This window comes from Rhinichthys klamathensis, unplaced genomic scaffold, assembly GCF_029890125.1.
Source record: "Rhinichthys klamathensis goyatoka isolate OS25496 unplaced genomic scaffold, OSU_Roscu_1.1 h1tg000305l_1, whole genome shotgun sequence".
Classification (NCBI taxonomy): Eukaryota; Metazoa; Chordata; class Actinopteri; order Cypriniformes; family Leuciscidae; genus Rhinichthys; species Rhinichthys klamathensis.
Genome location: NW_026606824.1, coordinates 370,964 through 391,412, shown reverse-complemented (window position 1 = coordinate 391,412; position 20,449 = coordinate 370,964). Strand labels below are relative to the sequence as shown.

The window sequence follows — 20,449 nt, the reverse complement described above, 5'->3', positions numbered from 1 at the left end:
ACTTTTCTGGATTCCTCAGCTCCCTGCGCACCAGATGATTTATTTGCAGTCTTGGACTGTACATCAAACACTGTCTCTGTGTCCTGGGACTCTAGTGTAGATGGTGTCCTCTACATTGCAAAGGCCTTTTATTCCAATAACGACCACAATTACTACATGTGTAACACTACAAAGACCAGCTGTGACATCACTTTGACCTGTGGGAGAGATTATAATCTGACTGTAGTGCCAGTAAGGAATGGCTGCACTGGGGCAAATGCTCCAGTCCAGTATTTTATGGCAGGTTAGTCACATTTAATGCAATTTTAATGCATCATATTTTTCCATAATTTGATATTAATTGGTTTATCTGTTTGTCTGTCACAATTTTGACTTTTGGGATGTGTGTTTGTGTATAAAGCTCCTTGCGCTCCCCTCATGTTGGGCGTCGAGATGGACTGCCTGTCTGATTCGGCTTGGCTGACATGGGAAGAGTCAGCAGGGGCGGAGCTCTACATCGCCATGGCAACTGACAGTGATGGACAGGTGTACCAGTGTAACTCAACTGAAAACCAGTGTACAGTTGAACAGCTTCAATGTGGAAGATTCTACAACTTCAGCATCACCGCATCTAACAGTCAGTGCGACAGCCACTTGAGCAACACTATGGAATCCGAAACAGGTGAGAGAGCGAGACGGGAAGGTTTCCAGTGTAAATATAACATCATGACATAATTGTCAGGGTTATGTTTTGTCTTTGTTTGATTCATCCTGTCCCTAATTAATTATCGCGTTAGCTCCTTTGTTTTCCCTTGTACTTAAGCCCTCAGTTTCTGTCAGTTCTTTGTCCTGGATTGTTTAGACTCCCATGTTAAAGTCAATGTGTATGTGGTTGTGTTTCCTCTGAGTTACAGCTACCCACCATGACAATAATAAGATAATAATTATAATCCTGTCTCTTTTTCCCTCTCAGCGCCCTGTCCACCTCAGAATGTGGTCACGTCAGTGGGGTGTGACTCTGGTATGGTGAGTGTGTTGTGGGATGAGAGTGTTGGCGCGTTGAGCTACACTGCAACTTTGGAGCGTACAGATGGAGAGACCACCTGCTGCACGGCAAACTCCACTTCCTGTGAGGTCACTTCCCTTCCCTGCGGCCAGATGTACGTCCTGACGGTCACTGCTGAGGGACGGACATGCAACAGCTCTCAGAGCATTGAGGTCATCGTACGGTCAGGTAATACAAACTGACCATTTAACCCTGTTACCAATGCTGCTTTGAGAAAACGAATACAAAATATTACTCTAAATTTGATATATGTGTATAATTTATTTGTATTTACCGTAACTGTTACTGTAATTTGCATGTTCATTAAATCTTTATTGGTAGAAAATCAATCAAACATCAGAGTAAACTCAATTGATGTCCCATATTTTACTAACAGGGTTGCAAAGCTAAAGAGAAAAAAAAATAAGATTATAGAAAGTCAAATGTGATAAAAGGCTAGGCACCTCCTTCCACTTACTCGAGACATTTTAATGCTTTTTTGAAGAGTTTGAAACTTTAGTCATTAAGGTGTATTTCAACCCACAGTTCCCTGTATCCCGGAGAGTCTGGTGTCCAGTACAAGCTGCAGTGATAATGTAGCCACCATGTCATGGATGAGCAATGAAGTTGGTGAGCTCTACGTGGTCAAGGCCATCAGCAATGACGGGCTTCACCTCGACAGCTGCTCAGGGTTTGGTCAGTCATGTGATCTAACAATGCTGAAGTGTGGTGTGCCATACACTGCCACAGTAATAGCACAAGACAGCATCTGCACCAGTCCACCCAGTCAAGCTGCTCAAATCAGGACAGGTTTGTGTGATTTTATTGCAATATGCATTGTAAATGCTGATGAACCAGATGGTGCGGAAAAATCTGCCGTAGTTACTCACGACATAACTAACCTTTTCTTGTTCCTAATCACTCGATTTTACTGACAGTCACTTCTCTCATGTTCAGTGCCCTGTGTGCCGGATTATGTGACCGCTAATGTGATCTGCCAAGGGAATGGCCTGTCCGTGTTCTGGCAGGAGAGCGCAGGAGCAGGATCTTACACGGCTATGCTTGAGGACAGTTACGGCCATTTCACCAACTGTCAGAGCATGAACGACACCACCTGTACAGTTAACAGACTCGCCTGCGGACAGACCTACCATGTCAGTGTGATAGCATCAGACGGATACTGTGACAGCTCGCCCAGTGCCGTCATTGATGTAGATTCAGGTAGAAAGCAATGAGGACAGATTTACACAGACACACCAGTCGAATTCCCCCAAAAGATTCTGTTGTAAAATTATTCTCATTCTCACTGGGTAACATTCCCCATAGTATGTTGAATTGAAATTTACTGAATTGCAATTTAAAGATATGCAACACAGTCAGTCAAGGAACAGACCAACACGTTTTGCAATAAAGCATTTCTGTAGCATATTACATTAAAAAGAAAAAAATACACTTCTGTGAATTTCAGCCATTTAAATATGTTTAAAATTCGGTAATTCTTTTTGGAATTTAATTAGTAATTTATTTCTGAATGCCGTGGGCTGGTACACAAGTCAAAAAGTTGTTAATAATTAATGTTAATGGTGCCATGGCAGAATCAAAAACTTTTGTAGGCCTGTAACATTTTTTTGAATTGCTAAAAAGTTCATGACTGGAGTATGCCAATTATATTCCAACTATTTATTTTAGAATTTAGAACTGTTCTTATTGCAATGTTTACTTCTGTGGAAAAAGTACCATTAAATCTTCTCTCTCACACATAAACGATGCAAAATACAATGTGGCATTCTATGTGCTATAGATGCTGTGACATTTTCTAAAAGTTAATATGGACCCTGCTTTTTGGTTCCTTGATGTAGTTGATGTTGTTGTTGTTGTTGATGTAGCATGTCATTTGTCTGTTTTTCAGCTCCTTGTATGCCTCGTAACATTCGGGCACTAATAGACTGTCAATCTGGTACGGCTACACTGTCATGGCAGCCAGGCACTGGGGCAATGCAGTACATGACCACAGCAGTGGGTGAATCTGGTCATGTACTCACCTGTGAAAGCAACAACACCAACTGTGAGCTGACAGGACTGGCCTGTGGAGAGAGCTACAACGTCACTGTGTTAGCAGAAGGACAGACCTGCAGCAGTGTTGCAACCATGAGGGGACAACTGAAGACAGGTGAGCAAATCTACTCAGAACACCTCCTAGAATACTCCCTAGCAATACTTGAACAAACTCCCAGAACAATCCAGCAACCCCACAGCAGCACGTTAAAAACACCTCGGAGCACCTCAACAACCACATATCTACCCACAACACTGAATTACATTGGCAACTACCCATAACATCACCCTAACAAATATTAAACCTAGTATTGCCCTAGAAACCATCCACAATGCCCTCTCAGAACACAGCAGTATGTTAAAAACTACTCAGAACACCTCAACAACTGTTTTAACAATTTCCTAGCAATTTCCCACAATACCAGCATCTACCTAGTAATGCCCTAGAAACCACCAGAACAGGCTTTCAGACACTTAGCCCATAGTTATTGGTATTAAGAAGTGTTTTCGTCAATCAGATTACAATTGGACAACACTAAATTCAGGTGTAAACGTGGTCGAAAGTGGACAAGCTCAAAACGTTTTAGACATTTCGACCGGATTGCTTGTTACATGGTGTAAACGCTCATGTGGTCGAATGCGTTTGAACAGCCACAAAAGACTGTGTACTCTCCGCCTACTGACCTAATGAGTAAACATAATGGGAAGCGCACTAACCAGACGGGATTTAAACTTTGTCGAATGAAGACCTAAGTTTGGTTAGAAGACGAGAAGTTTGGTTCTCTCCTCTCTCAATTTCTAACACACAGTTCAGCGTGATCTTTCAGCTGTCAGAGAAGAATCGAAAGCTATGTTTTTCTATTTTCTCCGGCCCTGTTCATATGTAAATTGTGCAGGCTTATTTTCTCCATTAGATCGGAAGATCTGAAAAAAGCCCATATATTTACCCGCCCATAGACCCTCTTTTTGAATAAATCAGGACAGAAGTGGTGGAAAGTGGACAAAAGAGATAGATTAAAACACCAGGTGTAAACAGGAATGTGTCTCCCTCGTCTACTTGTGATCCGATGGACCAAAACGCATCTTAATACCAGGTGTAAACAGGGCCTTAGCAATCACCCTGACTATCACCCAAACCATCATTACAACTGCATAGAAGTGCTCTGAAAGCCACTCAAAACACCCACAAATTGCATCAGCATCCTAGCCACCACTCTCAACATCCTAACAAACGCACAACAGCATGCTAAAAACCCTCAGAAACCTTATCAGTCGGTTGTAAATGTAATGGAAACTACTCCTAACATCCTTGCAATACTGTAATACTGTATTTTGCAGCATGATAATGAATTTCTTTCTCTTCATTATGAACTTAGGTCCCTGTGTACCTCAGCATGTTGAAGTCCAGTACGGCCTGTCTATCGGCCAGCTGTCCTGGGACAGGAGCAGAGGTGCTACCAGATACACCACACAGGCTGCCACTGATCTGGGATCAGTGTTGTCCTGCTCCACCAGTGACACCTCCTGTGCCCTCTACAATGTGTCCTGCAGTCAGACATATGACATCATTGTGACAGCACACAACAACGTCTGCCAAGGAGCTGCTGTATCTGCATCAACTACTCTCAACACAGGTGCATTCAATTTGCCATTATCCCAATGATTTTAGTGCTTTATGCGTCCAACAACTGACTGTGTGTGCTTTACCAGAACCCTGCCCACCCCAGAATGTGCAAACCCATCTGAATTGCTCAAGTGATGTAGGGACTGTGTCTTGGGAAGAGAGTTTGGGGGCGGTGGCATACGTGGCTTTCCTGGAGGGTCGTAATGGTCAAAGCCTGTCCTGCTACACGACAAGCTCCAGCTGCAGTGTGACCGGGTTGATCTGTGGCACTGTTTATAACACCCATGTACGAGCCATTGGAGGAACTTACAACAGCACAGACAGCGAGACAGTTCTTCTCACATCAGGTTAGGCTTTTTTTCTTGCTTTCCATTTTAATGCCATGCCAGCTTCTATGGCTCTATTCATGGCAAGAGCCAGATTTAGTCTTTCAAAAAATAAAAATAAATTAAGATTTTCCTAAAAACCTTAATACTACATTTGGATTTACTTGGTTTAAAACCTTTTCAAAAGTATCAAACAAGTTCCTCAAAGGGGTAGAAGTAATACAGTCTGATAAAATATGTTTAATGGATAGAAGGCATCTAACAAATCAGGAACCATATACATTCTGTAATGAATCCAATGGATTTCAAAACACTGCTTCATTAAGCTACGAAACCTTTACACATCTTTTGTTTCGAATCAGTGATTCGGAGCATGTATCAAACTGCCAAAGTCTTGTGATTTCAGTAAACGAGGCTTCGTTACGTCGTAACAGTTTCGAAATTTCAATGGTTCACCGCTAGGGCCGGGGGGTGATGATCATGAATTATGTGGATTCACTGAGATTTACCCCCCAGTGGCAAACCGTTGAACAAGTGTTTATGGGTTTTTACCTGATCTCTGATCAGTTTTATACATTTGTACATGTTTTAATTAGACATTAGTATAATTAAAAGGAATCATAGTAGTTAATAATCTCTAATTGGCCTGTTTAGCTATGCCATCCATGGAACAAACAAAGCAAGCCCTAAAAATTTATAAAAGAACACATATTGCACAGATACTTTTAATCTTAATAGATGATTAGTTAATTGCATTTGATAGATTTTACTTTCAAACATTTGGCCTGAGTTTGTGTTGCATTTACACTGTTCTGACCAATAGTCTCACCAGCTTGTGGCGTTTCGAGCTCTTTGAAACACCGAATCATTTTGCGAAGCAATTGGTTCAATTGATTCAAAGCTTTGAAAAGCTTTGTTTCTCCTATCACCAAGTTCAACTGAACCCATGTGCAGATGTATTTAACAAAACTTAATCAAAACAAATGCAAAATAAAAAAAGACTATAAATATGAAATGAACTTTAACAAACAAACTCAACTACAGCAGTGAACATTAACAAAGTTAAACACCAGACAACTGGAACATGAGGGCTATATATACCCAAAGACTAATGACTTAACAAGACACACCTGAAATCAATAAACAATAAACCAATGTCAATACAGAACAGAGAAGCACATGATTAGAACAACCAATGGAAACAGAACAATGAAGCAAGGGGAACACATGACATGAACAGGAAACATGACTTGAACGTGAACAAAACCAAAAATGCATACTCGGGTACAGTAGGTGGCAGTATGACTGAGCAGACTTGTGATTTGCCGCTGTGTCTTTGTGTCTAGCCCCCTGTCCACCAGTTTCCAGCTCAGTCACTGTCAGCGTGATCTGTGATAATGCAACAGCATTGTTCAGCTGGGCCTGGAGTGGCGGAGCTGCGTCCTATGAGCTCACTGCCATCAGTAACAACGGCTACATCGCCACCTGCATCTCTCAAGAGAATTACTGTAATATCAGCAAGCTAGCCTGCGGACAGACTTACAAGGTCAGGCTCACAGCAATCAATGATGGATGTCAGGTTACAGAGGAGACGGGAGTGACCTTCCAAACACGTGAGTTGACATTTGTATTTGCAAAACGGACGAAACACTTGCAATGTAACTGTAGAAAAGGAATATAGCTCATAACTGCACTAATCAAATTGACCTATTTTGTCCTTTGAACTCTAGGCCCTTGTGCTCCTTTGCATGTGAACGTAGACTTTCAGTGCCAATCTAGAGCAGCAGTACTGACCTGGGAGCAAAGGGACGATGTGCTATACTACCTTGCTAGCGTCACCCTCAGCACAGGAGAAGTGGCTACAGTTTGTAACTCTACAACTGACAGCTGTCAAATGAATGGGTTGAGGTGTGGAGTGGAGTACGCCTTCACCGTCTCGGCCTACGGTAGATATTGCCACAGTGACGTCAGCAGCACTGTACACATTCAAACAGGTAGATCATTCTATACTTCAAATTTCATTTTTGTTTTCTAGTAGTGGACAAATTAATGTCCAGCCTTGGAAATTTGTCATCTTCACCCTAAGATATTACAAAAAAGAATTGTTGAAGATTTTGTAAACACATTGCGTAGTTGTGCTTAGAGTCAATTGTTTTATTTGTGAACACAATGAAACGTGCCAAATTGTGTGGGCATAATTTTTGACCAGGCTGTCATACAAAGAAATTATGAACGCAAACAAAATAGAACCAATGAAATATTAATTACTGATTATTTTGTAGTCATTTTATGCTTTTTCTTGTGAGCCTTTTTGATTTTTTATGAATTTTTTACAGAGTAAAATAAAACTTGTAGCTGTAGTTTGCCTTTTTCCCAAATAACTTTGTCAGATCAATACCTTAACCAAATTTAGTGTTTTGTTCTTCCCTTATATATATTACCCTGAGTTGACACATGGCCACAAAGTGTATATAAAGCATAGGTAGCCAAATCCTATGGCCTATTTCACAAAGCCAGTTTTAGTGGCCATGTCAGGTTTTATTCTTGGTAAAAGATTGGACCAAAATTAAAACTGGACCAATCAGTTGTGTGCAAAGTGACACATATTTGATGCAATAAAACCCCTCTATTTATTGAACCAAATTAAAGTGGTTCTCAGTGAAAACATTTTAGAGATGAAATTGCCAGACTTTCCTGCTGAAAAATCTAGCATTGCTCGTCCCTTGAGTTTACCCTGAGAGACCCAACCCTGAGTTGACAGATAACATTTATACCGAGCGATGTGAGCCTACTGTTGGAGGACAGCTCTACAGCCTAGCATACTGCAGAAACTTGTCATGTTTCTTTGACAAGCATGGTACCAAAAGATCCAGACTGTAGAAATCTGTTTTGTTTTCTTGGTAGTTTCTACCAAGCACAATGTTCTCTCACTATTCCTGTTTTCTAACACACTCACAGCATTCAGCTGGTCTTGCAGCTGTCATAGCAGAGTCGAAAGCTGATGCTCTCCGTATGTTTTTCCGTCGTCTTCGGTCGCGTTCATATGTAAATTGCGCAAGCTTATTTCGTCCATTAGATCAAAAGATCTGAACAAGCCCATATTTACCCTCCCATAGACCATGCCCTCGAATAAATCAGGACAGAAGTGGTTGAAAGTGGACAAAAGAGACGGATTTAAACACCAGGTGTAAACAGGGATGTTTCTCTCGTCTACTTGTGATGCGATGGACCAAAACACTTCTAAATACCAGGGTAAACAGAGCCGGTGATAAATTTCAGATTCGTTGGAAATCTGTCCAACTGATTGTGTCTTCAAAAAGAAAGAAAGCAGCACGGGAGGAAGGGGGCAACGCAGTGAAGGGGGATCATTTAATGACTTAGTTTTCTTTGAATGACACTAGGCTTTAACATCACAATGAAACCTTTGCATTGTCTGTTTCTTCAGAACCTTGTCAGCCAACCCAACTGACAGTTTCAGGATCATGTGATAACAACACAGTTCACTTGAACTGGAATCACAGCAGAGGTGCATTGAGTTACTCAGTGCATATCGCAAGCAACCTAGGATATGCCGACTCATTCCAGACATCTGAATCGATGCTAACAGTGGAGCTTCTCTGCGGACAGACCTACACCTTCACAGCAGTGGGAGAAAATGATGTCTGTGACAGCATACCAAGCACTCCTGCCCATCTTACGACTGGTATGACCCAACACTCATAAAGGCTGTACTAAAAGGCCGATCTTACAAGTGACAAAATTGCCACAGAAAAGGTTTCTGACATTTATACTACATTTGAGCAGTGTCATTAGGTTGTGTATCAATCACTGCTTTTTTTCTATAGCCCCATGTGTGCCATACAACATTGAGACCTTTGCAGAGTGTGAGACTAACCTGGGTGCTGTCAGCTGGGCTGGCAGTGATGGCGCAGATATTTACACCGCCATTGCCGAAGGACAGGATGGCCACACGCACATTTGCATAACAAACACAACTTTCTGTATTTGGGAGGAACTGCATTGTGGGGAAATTTACATTGTCCAGGTCATTGCCAACGCACAAATCTGCAGCAGTAATCCCAGTAAAAGCACAATCATCAACATGGGTGAGTTGCTGATAAAAATAAAGGTATAATTATATGAAGGTCAACTTTAAATGAAACAACTTTCTAGAAATGGCTAATCGAGATTGCCTGTGTTGTGTATAGCTCCATGCATTCCTCAGAAACTGGTGTCCTCCTTTGACTGTGACGTGAGAGTGGGTTCCCTCACCTGGGAAGCAATTGAAAATGCTTCGATGTACCTGGTGTCTGCAGAATCTAGCAGTGGTCACCGGGTCGAACTCTCCACCAATAACACAAGTGCACAGTTCTCAGAGTTCAACTGTGGTCAGCCTTACTTTCTGACTGTGCTAGTTGTGGGACATGTATGTAGGAGCCCCCCCAGCAACGCTTCAGTACTGCAGACAGGTTAGGACTTTCTTACACGCACCCAAATACACGGTGCCAAAAGAAGTACGCAACTCTTTTGCTTTCTAAAGGACAAGACAGTCTTGACTATAGGCATAACAATGCCACACTTGTTGAATGACATGGATTATGTCATTGTGTCTTTTTCCAGAGCCCTGCACTCCCACATCCCTCTTTGGCTTTAATGACTGCATCTCCAATATTGCTACAGTATCTTGGGAGCCAGCTGATGGTGCAGAATACTACACCGCAACAGTGCAAGGCCCAGATGGGCCTTTAGGAACATGCATGTCCTGGACAGCGAGCTGCGGCATGCCCAAACTGTCCTGCGGCAATACATACAATGTTAGCGTGATTGCCTCCAGTCGCCAATGTAACTCAACACCCAGTGCGCTGAGCGCTATTAACACAGGTAATGCATGCTAACCAACTTCAACATAAATGTTAGACACAAATACACAAACCTCAGCACAGGTATCGTTCTGGTAATTGGCATTGCGTGATTTTGTTCATGCTCACTGTCAGAGCATTTCCGTGTCTTGATCCCAGTACTGAACCTGGTAATGTTATTATGGTTGGATCCCGGATCAAATTTTTTAGATTTAATATGCATTTACATTTTTTCAGTAAAGTTGTGCTGTCAACAAACAAGGATTATTCTCCTGGCTTTGGGGGATAAGGCTGACTCTCTCTCTTTTGCAGTGCCCTGTGTTCCTACGGGAGTGTCTGTGGTGCTGGACTGTGCCACTGCTGTGGCACGTGTGTCCTGGAACGCAAGCATGGGGGCGCTGTACTACACTGCTTACGCCTGGAGCAGCCAATTCAATTTCATATCCTGTAGTACCACTGGGCCTGTTACACATTGCAGTCTTAGTGATCTCATCTGTGGAGATGATTACACTATTCAGGTGATTGCTGTTGGAGATGAATGCTCCAGTTTGCCCAGTCAGACAGAACACTTCCACACAGGTACAGTTGTCTAGTTTTGGTTTTGTTGTTCTAGATGAAAGAAATCGGTTCTGTTATTATTTTTTTCTCATATAGTTGTTATTTGTGTAACATTATATTTTTGTTTCCTGTAGTTCCCTGTGCCCCAGAAGTTACTTCTACACACCTGGACTGCTACACTGACACTGTCCTGCTGCAGTGGACTCCCACCAATGGGTCTGTTTCCTACACTGCTGATGCCAGGGCACCTGGGGGGCTGATCTCCACCTGCTCCAGCAACTCCACTAACTGTGAAATGAGGGGACTAGCTTGTGGACAAACATACAATCTTACCATGGTATCATATGATGGACATTGCCACAGCCAACCTGGCACAGCCCTGGCAGTTGCATCGGGTATGAAAGAGGAAATTTATTAAAATACATCACCTACATGTAGCAATATACCAATCATTTTTCAAGAGTCATTCTCAGGGATGTCCATATGATATGGGTACTAGTATAATTAAAGGGTTAGTTCACCCAAAAATTTGAATTATCCCATAATTTACTCACCCTCAAGCCATCCTATGTATGACTTTCTTCTTTCAGCCAAACACAATCGGAGTTATGTAAAAAAAAATATTTAGCAGTAACCTAATGAAATGATTGTATGCTCATTGTTTTACTGATTTCTGTAGTTTTGGGACATTGCTTTTTCGTTATCTCTTTCTGACCTCTCTCACTCTCTCGAATAGTTCCCTGTCCACCTCAGAGAGTGGTGTCAAATTTGCTCTGCTCTTCAAACTCTGCCCATGTGCAGTGGAATCCCGATACGGGGGCAGAATCGTATGAGGTTCATGCCATCAGCACAGGTGGCCAGATGACAGGATGCGACACCACAAATACTTCCTGTGTTGTGCCTAACCTTGTATGCGGTTCCATTTACAACATCAGCGTGCTTGCCATTGGCCACCACTGTAATGTGTCAAAGAGTGCGATCACAACACTTCATTCAGGTAGGTGACCTCTAATAAAGCAAGGTTTTCCTCATGAAAGTGACAGCATCTTCCACCGCAATTGTACAATGACCCAAATATCAATTCCCATTTTGTCCCCAGTGCCATGTATTCCCAACCAGATTCAGGCAAACCTGAGCTGTGAATCTGGTGTGGTTGATGTGTCCTGGCAGCCTAGCCAAGGAGCTTTCTCTTACTCTGCTGTCGCTCAGGGCAGCGGGGGCTTTGCGTCATCATGCAACAGCACAAACACCACATGTGAGTTCATTAATCTACTGTGTGGACTCACATACAGCATCAGCGTGACTGCCTCCGACCAAATGTGTACCAGCGCACAGAGTCATAGCGTAGAGCTGGACACAGGTAGGATGACTGTACACACAATTCACAAATATATCCTTGAACTAATTGTTTCTTGTCCGTTCTTATCATTATAATTATGATCTGATTTAACAGTTCCATGTAAGCCAACCGGGATCATCACTGCAATGGAGTGTGGCAGCCACACAGGTGTAGTGTCATGGGAACAAGGAGAGCACGTTGCCTCCTACCTGGTCCTCGCATCCAGTCCAGATGGGCACCGAACACATTGCAGCAGTCCCACCTCCAAGTGCAAATTAGACAGCCTACATTGTGGCCAAGCCTACAACCTCACAATCACTGCCCAGGACAGCCACTGTGACAGCAAAAATGCGCTTTCAACATTACAGTCAGGTTAGGAATTTTCCCCTAATACAAAGAGTATTCAACATGCAATCTCACAAATGGAGAATATGACTGTTTCCTGCACTGCTATTCAATGGCAGCACTGTGCCACCATCAGATCTACAGATAGTAGGGCTGTGTTCGAAATCGCCCCCTATACCCTCATTCACTATCCCCTACATTACTCCACTACTATAGTCCACTTGAAGGAGTGAATGAAAGCGAGTGAGTGACTTCAGACACTGAGTGCGCCGGAAGGGCTGCCGCTTCTGCATAGTTTGTACTTGCTGTTTAATATTCATTTGTAACTTAGCAAATTGGCAGATCCAGTAGTAATGAAAAGATTTATCATGAACTCTGTCATGGAAACTATGTATAAACCAATTAATTAAACAATTTAAATTGAATCAATTAAAAAGGAATTTATACCAGTATGTTATTACACTGTAGCCACATTGGATCAGCGATTTGTAAAGTGGATGGAGGGATGATCCATCTACGGGTGCCATCTTCCGACGAGACACAGGAATTCATTTGGCGTAACTCTCACATTGCATTATGGGTATTTTCTAGCCGTTGAGTGTACATCAGCTGTACATTTATTAATGCGGTGCATTATGGGATTTAATGAGTGCACTCGATAACGTCCACTATGGTTTTGGACACCACTACAAATGACTGTCCCCTCAAATAGTGCCGTATATAAGGCTATGGGGCGATTTCAAACACAGCCTAGCTTTTCTGATGTAATCAGCTGATGTTAGATATCTGTCTTCATTGACAAACCCAATTGAACTTCTCTATGTATTAATGCTTCATCTTTCTCCTCTTTCTCAGTTCCATGTACACCTATCAACGTGCAAGCATCTCTCGTTTGCCTGTCTAACTCTGCGGCTGTTACGTGGCAAAGTACCAGTGGGGGGCTGTCCTACCAGGCTGAGGGCATCACTGTAGACGGCACCCATACTGCCAACTGCAGCAGCAGCGGCACGACTCACTGCAACCTGGAGCATCTGCTCTGCGGACGCACATATAATGTGTCTGTACTGTCCATGGACCATGCATGCAGCAGCGAAGGGAGTTTGTTCACACAAGTGCATACTGGTGAGTAGCACACTCAGACTGTTAAAATGGACACTTTATGTTGAAGGTGATTTTTAAAGTAAGCCATTTGTAGGTTGATTTTTTGAAAAGTGTAAACCAGGAGTCTCCAGCCCTGCTGCTGGAGAACTTCCATCATGCAGAGTTTAGCACCAACCCGAATCAAACACACCTGAACCAGCAAATAAATGTGTTCGCGGTTACTTGGAAATTACAGGCAGGTGTTGTTGGAGCAGGGTTGGAACTGATTCTTTAGGAAGGTCACTCTCTAGGAGAAGGGTTGGAAACCCCTAGTGTAATCACTGTGGCACTTTCAAAGCAGCCTCTTCTTAAACAACCCTATAACAACATGGTAACATCCACTTTCGAGCACCTTAGAAATGCATCCTGGCAGCCACAATCAAGAACAGATGTATGAAAAGTGCTTTTCTTTTTTTAGCGCCCTGTCCACCTCAGGCCGTTGATGTGCGGGTGAACTGCTCTGCTGGCTTCATGACTGTCACATGGGCAGCCAATCCAGATGCAGAATCTTTCCATGTGAGAGCAGCGAGCAGTGGAGGAGCTTTCCTGTCATGTGATTCCACTAGCACCAGCTGTTCAATCCCTGGCTTGCCATGCGGACAGTCATATTCTGTCACTGTGACTTCTGTCAGGGGAGGCTGTGAGAGCCAGCCCAGCACTGCTGTCAACGTTACCTCAGGTAACTTTCACATCAACACACAATTACCACGATATATGATGCAGATATTAGTGATGCGCAGATCACGGTTATATCCGCGGATAATCTGTGAGTCGGGTGGGCCAAGTAATAAAATATAACCTTCTGAATTAATTGCGGTTGGATGAGATAAATCATTAATGATGGAAATATTAACGTGTTATTAACGAAGCAGCAACCTTCTTTCTTTCTTGAATCCAACACAGAAGTGGCTTAAACTGCGATTCATCGACTGACCTCTAGTGACAGGCTCCAAAAGAGAGTCAATTCAATATAATCCCCATGTTAAAATGTCTAACTTTATCATGACAACTGTTGGGGGGGGGGGGGGGGGGGTATTATATTAATATTTTTTTATTAATAAAAAAATATTTTTTTATTTGATTAAGCCTTAAAGTCCTGCATAATTAAGGGCATGGCCACATGCGTATTTTTTCCCACCACCATGTCCCTTTAGGGGCTCTGTATGTACTGTACCATGTTAAAGACTCTTTAAGACAAGTCATTTCACTCGACGGCCATCTTTGAAATGCCTCTCGGGCAGCAAGGGCAGTTCCTATCTCTTTGAATGGGGAATCATCAAATTCTCTGAAACTTTTCACCAATGAAATCACCAATGAAAACTTGTTTCTAAACGCTTGAATCATGACAGAAAACAACATTGTTCATGCTGGATCAAGCTTATGCGCAGTGGAAGCACGTCTGACTGTTTCTATAGGAACCGGAGCTTCTAACGGCTGCAGTGATGCGATGACTTTACCAATCGCCGATTGGCTCTTATTTAGAAGGCGGGACTTAATCCGCCATATTGAGCATTCCCCATTAAAAACAATACGAGTGACTCTTTTTTACTGCATTTTTACTGCAAAGGATGTCTTTGTGGAAATGCCCATTGATCCTAGCAGGCTAACATATTTAATTTGCATGTCTTTAGCTCCTTGTGTTCCGCAAGGAGAGGCAGGGAACCTGGACTGCGTTACGAACTCAGCCTGGGTGACGTGGTTACAAGCAATGGGGGCGGAGTCTTACTCTGTCCTGGCAGTGGAAAGGGGCGGAGCTAACTCTAGCTGCTCAGCCTCAGGTCTGCACTGCAATGTTCCCGACCTGAAGTGTGGAGCCACCTACACCTTCCACATCACTGCCATGAATTCGTTCTGCCGAAGCGGACCCAGCAACACCTTCCAGATTCAGACAGGTGCAAACACACTCAAACACCCTAGTCTTCCATCTGGTGCTCTTCGCGTGTCAGTCGAAAATGTGTGTCTGTCTTTTTTTATTCTAAATTATTTACGGTATAATCCATTTATTCACTTTTTGAGCATAGACCTGCAAATTCCAACTTAAACTGCCGTAAATCTTAAGTTTGATCTCTTTTCAAAGACGGCACTTGGCAGATTATTGCTGTAGTAACAGAATTTTTTACGTGTATTGTTATGAAAAATTCACAAAAAATACTATTTTTATATGAAATATATATTTTCAAAATCACGTTTTACTCTAAAACTGCAAGAAAATCAAAGCCATAAATCTAAACAAGTTGTGTTCCAAATTTGAGCTTGATATCTCAAAAAAATAGCTTTCAGTAAGATTTTGTGTGGCTGCAGTACCAAAAGTTTTCACTAGATAAAATTCGTCTCACATTAATTTCCAATGCGGACATTTGCGCGAGATGCACAAGTGTGACTACTTTTTACAGGACCATTTAATCTTTTCGAATCATGTCCATGATTTTCTTTTTTTGTGTTCACATAGCAAGTGCCAAAACCTTTATCAAGTTTCATACCATTCCAATATAATAAAACATTTTACAAAAACAAAATGTAGGTCAAAAATGACTGAAGAGCACCAGAGGGTTACAAATTCTGCTTGTTACTCCCAGAGCTTTCAAGCTACATCCACCAACTGTCTGTTCGAGTCCGTGTCGTCTGTCTGTCGGTCTGTCAGTCACTGATCTCTGTCTTTTCTGTCCGCAGCTCCATGTGCCCTCACCTCCATCACTGCACATACGGACTGTTTCAGCAGCCATATAACCGTTGGCTGGCAGCTGAATGAAGGATCCTCCTTCTATGTGGCCACAGCTGAAGGTCATGACCAAAGCATTTTGATGTGCAACAGCACAAGCACGTCCTGTGACCTCACTGAAGTGAAGTGTGGAATGCAGTACACCATCATAATCTCTGCGTCCTCCGACAAATGCAGCAGCTTGCGGAGTCCCCCTCTTAAGATGAACACGGGTACGCATTGAGACGCATTGCATTTGTGTGAGATTTGAGAGCTACATAAAATCTGCAATTTAATTCTCTTACAGCACCTTGTGTTCCTCAAAATCTAACAATGAATTCGGTGTGTGACTCAAACGGCATGCTGGCGTCATGGTCCCCCTCTCTGGTGGCCGAGTCGTACTCGCTCACGGCCAGCGGTGGCGACGGAGATGTGCGAACCTGCAGAAGCACCACGAACAACTGCACCCTGCTTCACTTGCACTGTGGACAGATTTACAACGTTAGCATAACCGCTTCGGCTGGAAACTGCACCAGCTTGGCCAGTCAGCAGGTCACCTTCCATACTGGTGAGACCACGCATTGACTTTAAATGAAAAGCATTACGCTTTTAGGCGTGAAATCTGTGACATACTGTATTCCTTCTGGTGTATATAGTGCCCTGTGAGCCACAGAATATGAGTGTAGCAGTGCAGTGTGACACCAGGACTGCCGCACTCTCCTGGGTGGAGAGCCAAGGTTCGCTCAAGTACTTCACATGGGCCCAAACCATGGATGGGCACACACTTCACTGCGACACCACAGGCACTTCGTGTAGCCTCAGAGGACTGACGTGTGGGACATTGTACAACTTCACCGCACAGGCTTCAGATGGGACCTGTAACAGCTCCCTCACTGTGCCAATCCAGAGGGGAGCAGGTACTGGATACGACCAGAATGTTACAGGATCTATTTATCTGAAGATTACACAATATAAAACAAAAAAACATTTATGCGTGTTTTAGTATGATATTCACATTACTACAAGAAAATATATTTTGCATAAAGAAATGAGATTTCCTTATGTTCTTGTGACGTTGTTTTCAGGATATTTTCAGTCAATGTTTGATTGTATTTTTTTATATAATTCACATCTTTCAATCTAATGATAATTGGTGTAATTATTTGGTAACACTTTATTTTACAGACTCTTAGTTACACATGTTACATGTACTTACCATAGTAATAACATTAAATTATGCATAATTATATGCAACTAACCCTCAAAACCAAATCCTAATCCTAACCCTATAGTAAGTACATGCAGTTGCTTAATATGACTCAGTACTTAAACATATAATTACACTGTAACAAAGACACCTTAAAATAAAGTGTAACCAATTATTTTACAGTATGTGCACTTTCAATAGTACTTTTGTGGGTAAGTGCACTAAGTACTGAGTAACATAAAGTAACTACATGGGTTAAGTTGAGGTTGGGACCTAGTTATTACCAGTTATGTTCCATTACTGAAACAGTACTGTGGGAAAAAGTGCCACCTTTTTTTATATTTCGATTTAGCTTTATTTTTATTCCAGTTTTAGTCATTTTAGTACTTAATGTTACAACATTTCTAATTTAGTTTGTCATCTAATTTTTATATTTCAGCTTTATTTTTAATGTAATAGTTTTGCTATTGGTTAACAATAACAACACTGTTATTAATGAACCCTCTCCTGTAGTCCCATGTCCTCCTGCCACCGTGAGAGTGAGAACCCATCTGATGGGCGATGCCACTCTAATCAGGGTCTCCTGGAGTTTTGTGGACTGTCCTAACGTCACGTACCTGGTGCAGGTGACCGGCCAAATCCAAGACAACCAACAGTCCAAAATGGACGTGTCATCCTATTGGACAAACCGCAACTACTTTGAATTTCCTGTGCCCTGTAGCACCTCTTACAATGTGACGGTCTTTGCACAAAACTCAGCTGGGATCAGCAGACCATCTCAGACTGTTACTGGTGTCACAGGTACCAGACGACAAGTCCATTTTTATTTGACCTCTGTTAAAGTCTAAGCCAGGCGGATTTTAAGAAGAATCATGCCATGTTAATATCTTTGTCAAGCCAAGATACTAAAGAAAGTGTTTCTAAAACATGTATAGATATACTTAATATAAAAAACAGACCTTCTCTAGATAACTCGACTTTTTTTACTTGGTCTGATACTTTGTTTTCTCCTTCAGTGCCCTGTCCTCCGATGAACATCACCTTCACGGGTGATAATTCCTCCGCTACAGTGGCCTGGAGGTCATCAGTTCTCACCACAGGATTCAAGGTTTACCAGCTGCGTCCTGACGTCCAGGTGCCTGTCTGTCTCACCTCAAACCTCAGCTGTCAGGTCTCGGGCCTGCTGGCCTCTGATGTTGCTGTGACAGCCTGGAACAGTGCCGGAGAGAGTCTGTCCTCTAGAATTGTTACTGGTAAGAAGAAAAAAAAGACATGTGGTTCATAAACACAATTAGTGTTTTAGCTTTTTTTGCACTGATTTTTGGATGAGAGAAAACCTAACAGTGTTACATAATGTAGCTTGAAAATGCATTGAAAATGTTTTTATTTATGTAAGGGATAATCCACAGCTAGCTGTGCATTAAATTATTTCAATGCATGACGTGGAGATAAAGAACCAGCCAACATGAAGCGGAGTGCATTCAAATTGTGTAATGCACAGCTGGCTGTGGATTATCCTGCTTATACCATGGTCATTTGCCAGCATTGACAGGTTAAACCTGTTAATGATGTTTGCTGCTCAATATTTGACCGGGAGAGGTAATGACCGTTATTTTCGTCAGATACGTTTAGAGCTAGTATTCTGCTCGATATTAATCAGACACAGAAATAAAGTAGTGTGTAAGATTACATTTGTTTGAATGAATGAATTATAGAATTTATTTGAATTATATATATATATGTATACACTACCGTTCAAAAGTTTGGGGTCAGTGAGAATTTTATTTTTATTTTTTGGAGGAAAGAAATCAATACTTTTATTTATCAAGGAATAATTAATTTGATCGAAAGTGACAGTAAAGACATTTATAATGTTACAAAAGATTCTAACCCTAACCGTATTCATCAAAGAATAAAAAAATAAATAAAAAAAAACTGTACAACTGACAGACCAACAACTGTTTCAACATTGATAATAATAATAAATGTTTCTTGAGCATCAAATCCTCATATTATACTGATTTGTGAAGGATCATTTGACACTGAAGACACTGACACTGGTGATGCTGAAAATTCAGCTTTGATCACAGGAATAAATTACACTTTACTATATATTCACACAGAAAACAGCTGATTTACACTGGAATAATATTTACTACTATAACTGATTTTTGTTGTATTTTTAATCAAATAAGCGCAGCCATGGTTAGCAGAAGAGAATTCTTTTAAAAGTATTTAAAATCGTACCGACCCCAAACTTTGAACGGAAGTGTATATATATATCTATAATATATATATATATATATATATATAGAGAGAGAGAGAGAGAGAGAAGAGAGAGAGAGAGAGAGAGAGAGAGAGAGAGAGGAGAGAGAGAGTGAGAGAGAGAGTGAGAGAGAGAGTGAGAGAGAGAGAGAGAGAGAGAGAGAGAGCAGAGAGAGAGAGAGAGAGAGAGAGAGAGAGAGAGAGAGAGAGATAGAGAGAGAGAGGAGAGAGTGAGAGAGAGACGTGAGAGTGAGAGGAGAGAGAGAGTGAGAGAGGAGAGAGAGAGAGAGAGAGAGAGAGGAGAGAGAGAGGAGAGAGAGAGAGAAGAGAGAGAGAGAGAGAGAGAGAGAGAGAGAGAGAGAGAGAGAGAGAGAGAGACGAGAGAGAGAGAGAGAGAGAGAATTGTGAATTACCCTACCTCCGTCTGTTCAACGTCTCTCTCTACAAATAATGAAGCTGTAAGTTTAATTACTTCAAAACCAGCTATGCTATTGTTGCTGGGAAGTATAATGTATTCAGTAGTAATCAGCAGCGAACATATTTTTTTAACTAAAAGTCATGGACCAGCGTTAATACATCATCTGAACAATGTTTTAGACGTGTGGTAACCGTAGTATAAGCAGATTAATTGACTCCAGTCCATTGAATTATTAGAAAATAATGCACATCTGAGGTATAAAGGCCATGAAGTGACCTCCTTGGGTCGGGTGTGCATTTTTTTCTAATAATTGAACGGCCTGTCGTCAATTATTCCTTATTTATTGCCATAAGATAACCAGAGGCCCCTGCATTACAGTAGGCCCCCTACCCCAGATTATTTTTATTTTTTTTACTTTCTGCCAATTATGTCGGAATTTATCTTGTCGGTACACCAGTTAATACAACACTGTGTGTAAGCTTCATAAAAATATGGGTCATACACTGTATAGGTTAATATGCAAATTCGCTCTTTGCCAGTAGGTGGCGCTTGTGGATCAGCAGGATTAGGTTGCATAAACAAAGGAGCGCT

At 41.9% G+C, this 20,449-nt stretch overlaps 1 protein-coding gene across 1 annotated transcript in view; it reads left to right on the top strand.

The window, feature by feature from the left end:
* LOC130104203 (serine-rich adhesin for platelets) overlaps positions 1–20,449 on the top strand; it is a 57,615-nt gene that overhangs the window by 32,484 nt on the left and 4,682 nt on the right. The window contains exons 29-55 of the mRNA XM_056270673.1: positions 20–283; positions 401–661; positions 953–1,213; positions 1,571–1,834; positions 1,982–2,245; positions 2,934–3,194; positions 4,456–4,713; positions 4,790–5,050; positions 6,376–6,642; positions 6,760–7,023; positions 8,475–8,732; positions 8,875–9,135; positions 9,238–9,498; positions 9,650–9,910; positions 10,201–10,467; positions 10,581–10,841; positions 11,183–11,443; positions 11,546–11,806; positions 11,900–12,157; positions 12,986–13,252; positions 13,689–13,949; positions 14,902–15,162; positions 15,941–16,201; positions 16,276–16,536; positions 16,625–16,885; positions 17,689–17,976; positions 18,192–18,428. Of these exons, the coding sequence (XP_056126648.1) occupies positions 20–283; positions 401–661; positions 953–1,213; positions 1,571–1,834; positions 1,982–2,245; positions 2,934–3,194; positions 4,456–4,713; positions 4,790–5,050; positions 6,376–6,642; positions 6,760–7,023; positions 8,475–8,732; positions 8,875–9,135; positions 9,238–9,498; positions 9,650–9,910; positions 10,201–10,467; positions 10,581–10,841; positions 11,183–11,443; positions 11,546–11,806; positions 11,900–12,157; positions 12,986–13,252; positions 13,689–13,949; positions 14,902–15,162; positions 15,941–16,201; positions 16,276–16,536; positions 16,625–16,885; positions 17,689–17,976; positions 18,192–18,428 (7,071 nt within the window). The remainder of the gene's footprint in view (positions 1–19; positions 284–400; positions 662–952; positions 1,214–1,570; positions 1,835–1,981; positions 2,246–2,933; positions 3,195–4,455; positions 4,714–4,789; positions 5,051–6,375; positions 6,643–6,759; positions 7,024–8,474; positions 8,733–8,874; positions 9,136–9,237; positions 9,499–9,649; positions 9,911–10,200; positions 10,468–10,580; positions 10,842–11,182; positions 11,444–11,545; positions 11,807–11,899; positions 12,158–12,985; positions 13,253–13,688; positions 13,950–14,901; positions 15,163–15,940; positions 16,202–16,275; positions 16,537–16,624; positions 16,886–17,688; positions 17,977–18,191; positions 18,429–20,449) is intronic.